This window comes from Rhinichthys klamathensis, unplaced genomic scaffold, assembly GCF_029890125.1.
Source record: "Rhinichthys klamathensis goyatoka isolate OS25496 unplaced genomic scaffold, OSU_Roscu_1.1 h1tg001234l_1, whole genome shotgun sequence".
NCBI classification, from domain to species: Eukaryota; Metazoa; Chordata; class Actinopteri; order Cypriniformes; family Leuciscidae; genus Rhinichthys; species Rhinichthys klamathensis.
In genome coordinates, this window is record NW_026607395.1 from 33,267 (window position 1) to 46,231 (window position 12,965).

The window sequence follows — 12,965 nt, forward strand, 5'->3', positions numbered from 1 at the left end:
ATTTCCCAAACACACTCGAAGCGCTCGACCAATCACAACACACTGCTCCAGCCGACCAATCAGAGCACAGTGTGCTTTCAGAAGGAGGGGCTTCATAGAGACAGGAAGTAAACAGAGCGTTACTGACAGACTGGGAAGAGAGGAGCCGCAACAATGGAGAATATAAGGAGAATAATCAACATTCAAGCAGGAAAACCTGTTCTAGTAGAGCCTGAAACTACATCAAGAGTTTATCAAGGGTGTAATAGGTCCTCTTTAAATGATACGTATTGGATAATCGGTCGACATTGTCACTTCGTGTTTTCAGCATTTATATCAAGGGCTTGTAGTGTTGTTCATGTACTTGATACTGAGGAATGGACACAATCAATGTATTAACATGCTTGAGTTAATATTTACATGTTCAGCTACAGTAACAAACAGGAGAAACATGGCGAGATGTCGCTGGATGCCATCTTCAGGGTGAGTAGTATTGAGTGTTTGTCAAATACTATAGGAATTATAGGCCTCTTGACTGAATATTATCATATTACTTTTTACATTAGGACTTCATGATCAATCAAACTAACATTGAGATTTGGCTTAGTGCTATTTATCAAATTTCAAAAGCTGCGATTGAATTAAATAAATGTGTGCGCTGTGAGTTTCAGAGTGAAGGACGACACTGTGTTTATTTACACGCGAGCGGCTCGTGATCCGGTGTTTTCAGACTCTCTGTTCACAGCAAATGCTGCATGTTTTAAGTTTGAGTCACTTTAACATGCAATTGAAAACAAAACGTGCGCAAACCATCTTCACATACTTATAATGAGAAACTCTAATCATCAGAAGAGACACTTTAAGGCTAATAATAATTTATTTTTACAATAATTTATCATTTTAAAATAAAGAAATGAAGACAGCCATAAATATTAGTATTAGTTGTATTGTAAAAAATAAAAAAATAAAAATTATTCTACAATTATTAATTTGAGACATTACTCCTTATATAGAACCTTTTTGGCAATTAAAATGAGTCGAGAACCCTAGAGTTCTATATATAACCTCATTGAATCTTTTTGTTCTGTGTTGTCTAGATATATTTACAATGTGTTATTGAGTATATAGCGAATAATCGCAGTGATTTCTGATTTCAGGAGCTTGAGGACACAAACATCTCTTTGATGAAGAAAGAGCTGAGCCGGTTCAAGAAACTGCTGAGGCCAGATTTCCCAGCATGCTCTGTGAGTGAGGAGGAGGAGGATGATGATGATGAGGGTCAGAGCCGAGTGAGGGAGGGAGTTCTGAGGATGTCGCTTCAAGTCCTGCGGAAGATGAACCAGACGGACCTCGCTAACACACTACAGACCAGTACGAGACCCATTTGAAACTCTCTTTGTGTGGAGGCATATGGTAGATTGTGTGCAACGGGGTTTTCAGCAAAGTTTTGATCATTTAAAGGCCTTTGCATATCAAATACAGTATGATACAGCAGGCTTTATATGGTTAAGCTTTTGAGTCAATTTGTTCACAGATTAAAAATGCATTGTTTTTCTGTTTATTTAATGGTCTACTAATTTCCGAATTGTTTCTATTGCATCTTGCAGAGCTGATCTCAGTGAGTCAGCAACAACTGAAGTCCAGACTGAAGCAGAGATTTCAGAGAATCAGCGAAGGAGTCTCTAATGGAGGGAACGTGACACTTCTGAACGAGATCTACACAGAGCTTTACATCACAGAGGGGGGGACTGGAGACGTCAACGACGAGCATGAGGTGAGACAGATCGAGACCTCGTCGTCCAGAGATCTACTGACTCCGATCAGATGTAATGACATCTTCAAACCCTTACCTGGACGAGACAAAGCCATCAGGACGGTTCTGACCAAAGGAGTCGCCGGAATTGGAAAAACCGCTTCTGTGCAGAAGTTCGTCCTGGACTGGGCTGAAGGAAAAGCCAATCGGGATGTTCACTTCATATTTCCACTTCCTTTCCGAGACCTCAACTTGATGAGGGAGAAGCGGATGAGTCTGATGGAGCTTCTCCGCTGTTTTTTCACAGAAATGAAACCGATAGAATATAACGACTTCAAAACAATCTTCATCTTTGATGGTCTGGATAAGTGGCGTCTTCCTCTGGACTTCCAGAACAATGAGATTCTGTGGGATGTGACCGCATCGGCTTCAGTGGACGTGTTGCTGACCAACCTGATTAGAGGAAACCTGCTCCCGTCTGCTCGCCTGTGGATCACCACGCGACCAGCGGCAGCCAATCAGATCTCTCCAGAGTGTGTCGACCAGGTCACGGAGGTCAGAGGGTTCAGAGACCCTCAGAAGGCTGAGTATTTTCGGAAAAGGATAAAAGATCAGCGTCTTGCCAGTAGGATTGTCTCACACGTCCAATCGTTGAGGAGCCTGCACGTCATGTGCCGCATCCCAGTGTTCTGCTGGATTTCCGCCACTGTTCTGGAGAAGATATGTGAAGCAGATGGTGCAGAGATTCCCAAGACTCTCACTCAAATTTTCACACACCTGCTGATTGTCCAGACCAAACTGAAGACCCAGAAGTATGATGGGAAATGGGATCTTCAGGAGGTCCGAAAGAGCATCCTGTCACTTGGGAAACTGGCTTTTGAACAACTGGAAAAGGGGAACCTGATCTTCTACGAGGAGGATCTGAGACAGTGTGGCATTGATGTCCGAGAAGCGTCCGTGTGCTCTGGAGTTTGTACGCAGATATTCAAAGAGGAGTTTGGGCTGCAGTTGGAGAAGGTGTTTAGCTTTGTGCATCTGAGCGTTCAAGAGTTTCTCGCTGCCTTGTACAAGCTCCTTTCCTTTTCTCAGGACAAGAATGAGTGCTCAATGACGGATTTAATGAAGAACGAAGTGGACAGGGCCTTGCGGAGCGAGAACGGACACTTGGATCTCTTCCTCCGCTTCCTTCTGGGACTTTCGCTGGAGTCCAATCAGACTCTCCTGCGGGGGTTATTCACACCAAGAGAAAGCTCCAGTTGCACGCGGGACACGGTCGAGTACATCAAGAGTAAAATCCGAGAGAATCCTTCCCCGGAGAAGTCCATCAATCTGTTTCACTGTCTGAGCGAGCTGAATGATCACTCCCTGCTGCAGGAGGTCCAGACGTACCTGAGCCGCAGCACAGGTGCCCAGCGCCTCTCCGGAGTCCAGCTCTCTCCGGCCCAGTGGTCGGCGCTTGTGTTCGTGCTGCTGAACTCCACGGAGCACCTGGATGAGTTTCAACTGAGGGACTATGATCTATCAGAGGAGTGTCTTCTGAGGCTGCTGCATATCATAGTATTACTATCATAGTATTACGTTGCTTGTATAAAGAAATAAAAAAGTACAGAAAACATAGCTGATACTTGTACAGTTTTGATGGGTAAAAAAAACTTGCGTTTAGATTGGTTATCTAAAATGAAATAGAAATAAACCATAAACCTGTTTTATTTCATCTAGATGCCAAGGCAACATTCCTCCCCCCCCCCCCCCCCCCCCGTTTAGCTGAACTAAAACTAATAAAACTAATAAAAATGGCAAAATTACTAAAATTGTAATTAAAATCTAAAAATAAAAACTAACTATAATAGTGTCTCAGTGATATTTAGATAACACTGGCTTACATGCCCTGAAATTTTGAATGTACATTAAATTTATTACAATTTTGGATCACACTTTTTTTTTCTGTTGTTCTCACCTTTTCTCACCCTTTCAATGAATGGCTCCAGCTGTTTTTTTTGCAGTTTCATCGTTATTGTCTCATAGCAGTTTATATTATATAAATTAAGTGGTATTGAAATGAATACATAATATTTCAAATAATATAATTCATATTTATTATAGTATTTAAATGGTCAAATTGCATGACTGTGTCTTTAGTGGTTAAAATGTATTGCTTTTCAAATATATTCATGCATTGAATTGCTTAATTCAGACGTTTTACTCAGTGCATCAAAAATAATTTGTACTCCGCTGCATTTTTTTCATAAATGAAATGTTTTTTTTAAAATAACTAATAGCTTCCAAAGACATGTTAAAAGGTATAGAAAGAAATATTGGCTCTGTAACATAAATAAATAGTTAAATTAGGGCTGCACAATTACAATCTTAGTCCACATTACATTCAGTAAATTTTAATATAATAATAATATATTAGCACACTTATTATAAGACCAGATTTAAATAGTCTGAGGGTAAGAAAGTAGGGTCACATTCAAGGATTTCATGAACTGGTTTAAGTTAGTGTCTGTGTAAATCTATACTGTGTGCTGTTATTGGGGATAACAGCACAGAAATATTCTTTCTCTCCCAGTCTGAGGGGTTGTAATCTCACAGATCAAATCTGTTCAGCCCTGGCCTCCGTGCTCAGCTCAAACTTCTCACGTCTGAGAGAGTTGGACCTCAGTGACAACAACCTCCAGGTTTCAGGAGTACAGCTTTTCTCTGCGGGACTGAAGAACCCTCACTGTAAACTGGAGATACTGAAGTAAGACCCCTTGTATAAGTATGTTTGGCAGTATGCATCTAAGTGGATGCCTTTTTTAATTGAATGCAGTTTTAACAGTCGGGTTCCAGAAGTAAAAACTTCAGTCGTTTTCTCCATAAGGAAGTTAATTTTAATGATAGCTTATAAACCGTTAAAGTCAGACCTACTCCCTCACGAAGGATTGTAAATGATGTAATCGAGGCGGTTGAAAAATGAAATTTTGTAATATTGTGATTCTCATCTTAGCTGGTTGATTTGGTTCATGGCTTACTATGCTTTTAACAAAGACTATTTGAAGGGAAAAATGACTGGAAATAATACCGGGGCGGGACTGAGGCGCTGTATTGCGAATTGTGTTTCAGTCCAGTTTTTATGACATTTCTTTTCTCTCTAGATTTCTTATTTTCTGATATTTCATGTGTACTCATTATGAATAATTTGACATTTAAATCCAATGTTACTGCAGATTGTGTAACTGCAATATTCGAGAGGACAGTTGCGCTGCTCTGGTTTCAGCACTGATATCAAACCCGTCACATCTGAGAGAACTCAATCTGAACTTTAATAAACTTGGATATTCAGCAGTGAAGCTTTTGTCTGTTCTACTGGAAGATCCTCACTGTAAACTAGAGAAAGTACAGTGAGTGATATCTGTTTTATATATTTTTATTTAAATGTATACATTTTTTCCTACATTTTTTCAAAAACAAATACACAAAAATTGTTGGATTTACATTTTAAGCAGCAATACATCTTAATTAAAGAGTGTTTAGTTACATGTAAACACTGAGTGTTTCTTCTCTCTGTAGGCTGTATGACTGCAGAATTGGAGAGGGAAGTTGTGCTGTTCTGGCTTCAGCACTGATATCAAACCCCTCACATCTGAGAGAACTCAATCTGAACAATAATGAACTGGGAGATTCAGGAGTGAAGCTTCTCTCTGGTCTACTGAAGGACCAAGACTGTAAACTGGAGAAACTACAGTGAGTTATACTGTTCAATTGTGTGTAATTATTTATATATATATATATATATATATATATATATATATATATATATATATACCCACAAATGAGACCTAATTGTAAAGTGTTACAAAAGTTATTTATTATCATTTATTTTAGGAATGTTTAAATTGAAGTACCTTTTATTTTGTTCTGGTTATAGTTTTAGTTAACAATAAGAATCCTTCACCAGAGGGCAGAGATATAATACATAGTACATATGATAAACAGGTTTGTTAATCAGTATCTGACTCCTTGACTCTCAGTCATAAACAACAATTACTGTATTTTAAACATACCACTATCATACTTATAGCTAATTATGAATGGAGAATGAATGCTTAAATGTTGTTGCTTGGTGAGAAGAAAAAGAATTGTCATTTTGTCATCAGGCATATGTTTGTTCCCGATGTAAATGTGTTTTTCTTTATCTCTCTGCAGGCTCGATGACTGCAGTATTGGAGAGGAAAGTTTTGCAGCTTTACTTTCAGGTCTGAGATCAAACCCTTTACACATCAGAGAACTTAATCTGAGCTGGAACAAACCAGGAGATTCAGGAGTGAAGCTTCTCTCTGATCTACTGAAGGAACCACAGTGTAAACTGGAAATACTACAGTGAGTGATGTTTCATATTCAGGACTTCAAAACACAACCCCGCCAGCATTACGTGAAGAAATAAATTTGAACTAGATGTGTATGAACAGATTTCTGGTAGCATTTCTAGTGAATGTTTCTCTCCAAGTACTTTAGTGAGTTACTGTTAACTTCAACAGCCCACATTTCTAAATGCTCAACTGGTATCTTTACGAAGTGCATTTTGCTAAAGTTCCCCTCATTCTTATCTCTGACCTGCAAAATATGAGTGTTGAGCTGTAAGACTGTGTTCACACTTGGCAGGGTTGGTTGGATTAAAACGAACTGTGGTACGATCGTACTGTTAGTGAACTCTGCCAAACAAACCTTGCTGCGCAAACAAGTGGGCCGAGACCCCTGAAAAGGTGGGTCTCGGTCCACTTCCAAATTAACTCTGGTGTGGTGCAACATCCAAAGGCATTTAAATGGACCAAAAGAAGGATGTGATGTCACGAGATGCAACCCTAAAAAGAACAGAATGTTCAAGCATTCCTTGTTCTACTCGTCATAGTCGCAATGTTTCCCATTACAGTTCGGTAAAGGCATCAGAACCGTGTCTCCTCGCAGCAGATCTTCATTTGCGTGTGTGACGGAGGAATTCCTGTCGCTGTTTTGCCTCCTTTACCCATTTTATAAGCCCTTCATGAGCTCTCAGCAAGTAAAAATACCATCCTATATACACACATACAACGAGCGTTTAGCCCAGCACACAGAAAATATATTTTTATTGTGGTTTATATCTTCAAGTACAGTGTTAGAAATGACAGTGTAAATGCTAAGTGAATCAAGACTAAATTTATAATTTTCCTTTGGGTCCGGACTAAAATAACCAAGAGAAGTGAACTACAAGTGTGAACACACCCTGAGGGCCCTATTTTAACGATCTAAGCGCATGGTCTAAAGCGGAGAGTGCAAGTTCACTTAGGGCGCGTCCGAATCCACTTTTGCTAGTTTAACGATGGGAAAAATGGGCGCGCCAGGCACATGGTCTAAAAGGGTTGTCCCTATTCTCTTAATAAAAAAGTAATGGGTGTGTTTTTGGATTTACGTGCGTTAAACCAATCAGAGTCTCATCTCCCATTCCCTTTAAATGTCAGTTGCGCTTGTGCCATGGTGGATTCGCTATTTACATGACGGAATTTGATAGTGGAAAGAGCGAATGCTTCTCCAGAGTGCAAATGGATCTGCTCGTGCGCGAGGTAAAAGTGCGCAAGTAGACCATCTACGGGACAAGCCTGATTCACGATATCTTTATGTAGACAATAATAATCTTTTACATTGTAATCCTTTTATTTAAAATATTTGGTATGTTTGTGTGCTGCTGCGTCCCTGTGTGTGTAATAAGCAGAGTGTATGCCCGTTGTGGACCCACCTATAGGCGCACATAACTAACGTGCTCTTTAAATAACAAAAAAAATTGCGCCATTGACTTTAGACCAGGTTTCAGTTTGTCAATGGCGCAGTCTATTTATGTTGCCTAAAAATAGCAACGCGCCAACAATGCGCCTGAACACACCTCGTTTTCAGACCAGCACGCCCATGGGTGCACAAATGCATTTGCTATTTAAACAACGTGGCGCAGGACGTGAAAATGATAACTGCGTCGGACTGAAACTAGCAAAAAACACTTGGGTCGCGCTTGGCGTTGCATTGCGCCGGGTGTAAGACAGGGCCCTGAGTGTCTTTCTCTCCTCAGGTTGGAGTGCTGCAGTATTGGAGAGGAAGGTTGTGCTGCCCTGGTTTTAGGTCTTTTATCAAACCCATCACATCTGAGAGAACTCAATCTGAACTACAATGAACCAGGAGATTTAGGAGGGAATCTTCTGTCTGTGCTACTGAAGGAACCACACTGTAAACTGGAGAAACTAAAGTGAGTGATGGTTGTTAATTATTTGATCAAATCAATGTGTCTTATTGTAGTGAAGATAATGGGTAGACGCTCAGTCTAGGTGCTAGTTCTGGGTTTATCACCAAGTTCACTCAGGTGTGTCGGCCAGAACACCACTTAAGGCCAAATGTTCCAGAGTATGAAATAAAGAGCGGAGAAATAGTTCTGATTCTGTTTCTTTATTCCTCTTTCTTGTGTGAGTGAGTTTGAGGGTGAGTGTAATTCTGAGTGTGGTTTCTATAAAGAGAGAAACAAATTACAAATGAATAAATCAAACATATACATACACTCATTCCTCTCTAAGCACTAATATACATTACTAAACAAAAGCAAACAATAGTCAGTATATATAACTATACAGTATATCTCTTAAACTCTAATACTGTAAGCATAATATAAAGATTCAAACACTTATTAAATGGGATTCTCAGATTTTCTATTATAAGTTAAATTCCCACTAACATAGACAGCACTTACTGTCATCTATGATAATACACTTTATAGCTTCCAACTAACTAAACAGCTGGATGATTTTATTATAAAAAAAACCTGTACTGAATGCTATATTCCATTCGAGCTAGCAAAGCCTTGACAGAGAAACCTCGATAGCGATCCAAATAACAATATTTACCACCACTTACTTCTTATTTTACTCAACCACAAAGTACTGATCAATCCTAACAACAAATATGAAAGTATAAACACATCTAAACACGATATTACATATCGTTAACTCGATGTACTAAATCAGACGAGTCGAAGCTTGAGCGTGAAATGAACGAACGTGGATATAATTAGCACCACGGTCGCATAGCGACTCCTTAAACTCCTAACTCTTATCCACATCAAATAACAGAAATAACTAGTTTAACAAATAATACAATATCACAGATGTACTTACTCTTCTCATTTACGCACACTCTGAAGAAAGGTGCAGCTCACATCTACAATCCGACCGACCGACTGACTGACTGACTATCTCTATCGTACTGCATACTAACTGTGTGACGTCAGATAGTATACAAACCAGCGCGCGCTTCGGCTACCGTTACAAGCACTAATAAACGGTAGTAAACGTGAAACAAAGCCTAATATGGTCAACTATACCAAATAATAGCAACACTGACATAACTTTGGGGCCTTTTCTACACTTATATTTTTAAATGTTTCATTCTTCATCCTGTAGTGAATGTAGAATTTGGGTTGAGCAGTAAATGTCAGTCGTTCTCTTCTCTGCAGGCTGGAATATGACAGTATTGGAGAGGAAGGTTGTGCTGCCCTGGCTTCAGCACTGATATCAAACCCCTCACATCTGAGAGAACTCAATCTGAGCTGGAACAAACCAGGATTATCAGCAGTGAAGCTTTTGTCTGATCTACTGAAGGATCCACACTGTAAACTGGAGAAACTACAGTAAGTGATATTTTAAATATTATTTATATTTACATACTATGTTTTTCATATTTTTGGATATATTTAAGGTAACACTTTATTTCGATAGTCCACTCTAATAACTATAAGTATATTTGCAACTACATGTAAACAAGCAGTCATTAGATTATTAGTAGACTGTCAGCTTAATATCTGCTAACACCTTTTTTGAAGTTCCTCAACAGACATTCTACTGACTATAAGTAATTTTGCAACTACATGTCAACTTATTCTACTAAACCGAACCCTAACCTAACAGTCTACTAATACTCTAATGAAAGTTATTTGACATGTAGGTGCAAAGTTACTTATATTTAGTAGAATGCCTAAAGTGGACTACTGAAATAAAGTGTATTAAACTGAGAAATAAACTTTCTCCTCTACATTTTTTTACAACAATCATACATATAAAGCCAATTGCACACAAAGTAAAATCGTTTCTGTGGACTGATATTGTGGTTACTGTATGTTCAGTTCATCAGCATCAGTAGTTCGTATGGCTGCACGATCTAGGTAAAAATCTAATTGCGATCATTTTGATTAAAAATCTGATAAAAATTATCTGAATTGCTGTGTAATTTTGCCAATTATTTTATTATATATCAGTATGGCTATATAATAATTAAAAGCAATGCAAAATTGTTATAATTAATGAAACAAATGTGAAAAAATACAAATCAAACCAAAATAAGAAATATTACTAACAATACTAATGTTTATGGTTGTCTTAATTTCTTCATTTTCAAATGTTAAATGTAAAAGCAGCAATACAGCTTAATTAAAGGGTGTTAAGCCGTACATGTAAACACTGAGTGTTTCTTCTCTCTGTAGGCTGTGTGACTGCAGAATTGGAGAGGGAAGTTGTGCTGTTCTGGCTTTAGCACTGATATCAAACCCCTCACATCTGAGAGAACTCAATCTGAACAATAATGAACTGGGAGATTCAGGAGTGAAGCTTCTCTCTGGTGTACTGGAGGACCCACACTGTAAACTGGAGAAACTACAGTGAGTGGTTTTATTTTAGTGTATTTTCGGAAAATATCAGTGTACCGTACCAACATCAGCAGGATGTGTTTGTTTCAAATAAATACGTATACTTCAGTGGTTCTCAAACAGGAATGACTTAAAAGTATTTAAATTAAGAAATGATTATCATTATATTAAAGTAAAGTTACTCTAATCTAAGTTAAAATACTAAAAAGACAAAAAAAATCAAGACGTAAACTGAAAACTCGGCAAAATTTCATTTCAAAGATTGCCTCAGAGTGAAATGACTTGCCTTAAAGTGACTCTAGCTTGGTGCTAAATCTCTCTTTCTCTCTGCAGGCTGGAATACTGCAGTATTGGTGAGGAAGGTTTCACTGCCCTGATTTCAGGTCTGAAATCGAACCCGTCACATCTGAGAGAACTCAATCTGAGCAGGAACGAACCTGGAGACTCAGGAGTGAAGATGATGTCTGATCTCCTGAAGGATCCACAGTGTGAACTTGAGAAACTAGAGTGAGTAACATATTGTTTAACATAAGTTTTCATGCACAGTGTCACTCACTCCTGTTCATATGCATGAGTGTTGAGGCCTATTTCTCCTTCTCTCTGCAGGCTTGAGGACTGCAGTATTGTTGAAAGAGGTTTTGCTGCTCTGGTTTCAGGTCTGAGATCAAACCCCACACACATAAGGGAGCTCAATCTGAACTCTAATAAACCAGTGTTCTCAGGAGTAAAGCTACTCTATGATCTACTGGGAGATCAGCACTGTAAATTGGAGAAACTACAGTGAGTAATATTTCATATGTCTCAAAACCCATACAGACTTGATGATGGTGAGATCAGATCTATGTGTGGACCATACAGTTGGACAAAAATATCGCTGGATTAGAGTTAATGTCTGAATTAATGCTTGAAAATGTAAACTGATATTTCCTACTGAAATACTAAAGCAACAGTTATAAACAACTGTCTTAAAACAATGTTGGTGAAAATCTTAACATTAGCGTTGGATGGAAGTATATGTATAATTTAAGAGTGTTCAGCTGTAAGTGCCTTTCTCTCCTCAGGTTGGAGTGCTGCAGTATTGGAGAGGGAGGTTGCGCTGCCCTGGCTTTAGCGTTGAGATCAAATCCCTCACATCTGAGAGAACTCAATTTGAACTACAATGAACCAGGAGATTCAGGAGTGAAGCTTCTGTCTGTTCTATTGATGGACCCACGCTGTAAACTGGAGAAACTAGAGTGAGTTATATTATCATTATCGAATTAAAACAAGGCACAGTGATGCATTTAGCAGAGTTAGCATTTAGTTCAAGTCAAGTCATCTTCATTTATATAGCGCTTTTAACAATGGAGATTGTTTCAAAGCAGCTTTACAGAGATAAACATACATACAATTTAGTTCAAGTTAAAGGGTTTGTTGACCCAAAAATGTAAATTCCGTCATCATTTACTTACCCTTGTGTTGTCACAATCCCATAAGACTTTTGTTCATCTTCAGAACAAAAATAAAGATATTTTTAATAAAAGCTGAGCCAGTTCTGTACTCGGCTTTGACAGCTACGCAACTACCACTTTGATGCTTCAAAAAATTCATAAAGATATCGTAAAACTAATCCTTATGAATTGAGCGGTTTATTCCAAATTTTCTGAAGAGACTTGATCGCTTTATATGATGAACAGATTGAATTTAGGATTTTATTCACATATAAACATTGATCAGCGGACATAAACAAGATGTCACTTCCGGTGTGTGTTTGGCTGCCGCTTCACACCCGGGCTGTTTTTCTGTTTTGGTCTGGTCTTCTTATGCGTTTTATACACTTATAAAATGGACTTTGAAGTGTCTTCAAATGATGGACTTCAACTGCGTTTGGGTTTCTGTGATTCCCGCTGGTGCGCGGAGATGGTGTGTTCAGTTTAATTTATATGGATTACTTTTTACGATCTCTTTTTTGACACTACAGCTTATCTGCCTCCAGAAAAAGTGCTAAATATTTTGATTTGCTCTGTACTTTATACAAACAACAAGATGCATACTTCCTATTATTCCTGTTATGACCATTACTACTTAATATTATTACTAATAAGACCGTTTTCACTACAGTTTTATTATTAACTATGTACACCAGCGATGTATTCTCAGCTGGCTCCTGCTGGATGAAGTGTTTTGAGTTTTCCTCTTTGTGTCTGCAGGTTGTCTCACTGCAATATTCGAGACAGAGCATGTGCTGCTCTGAGTTCAGCTCTGAGGTCAAACCCTTCACACCCGAGAGAGCTCAATCTGAACTATAATCAGGACATTTAACAGTCTCTGATCTACTGGATACACATTAAGTCAAACTAATGTTACATTTGAAAAAAATGTGTAAATGTGTATAAACGTTTACTAGGTGTGAGTGGGGCACTACCTAAGTTGCGTTATCAACACTATATAGAGATAAATTGCGCCAAAATTCTGAAATCTTTGTAAGATATCACTGAACATTTATTTAACCATAGCAATTGTAAATTTCGTACTTATGTTAATTTTTCATCTCTGTTT

At 38.4% G+C, this 12,965-nt stretch overlaps 1 protein-coding gene across 1 annotated transcript; it reads left to right on the forward strand.

The window, feature by feature from the left end:
- Positions 1-436: 436 nt before the first annotated feature.
- On the forward strand, positions 437-12,728 carry si:ch73-168d20.1 (NACHT, LRR and PYD domains-containing protein 12). The gene is made up of 14 exons (XM_056245039.1): positions 437-462; positions 1,137-1,350; positions 1,587-3,289; positions 4,285-4,478; positions 4,945-5,118; positions 5,288-5,461; positions 5,924-6,097; positions 7,812-7,985; positions 9,243-9,416; positions 10,266-10,439; positions 10,761-10,934; positions 11,034-11,207; positions 11,489-11,662; positions 12,617-12,728. The coding sequence occupies exons 1-14, from the start codon at positions 439-441 to the stop codon at positions 12,726-12,728; spliced, it is 3,813 nt and encodes a 1,270-aa protein (XP_056101014.1). The 5' UTR covers positions 437-438.
- The last annotated feature ends 237 nt before the right edge of the window (positions 12,729-12,965 follow it).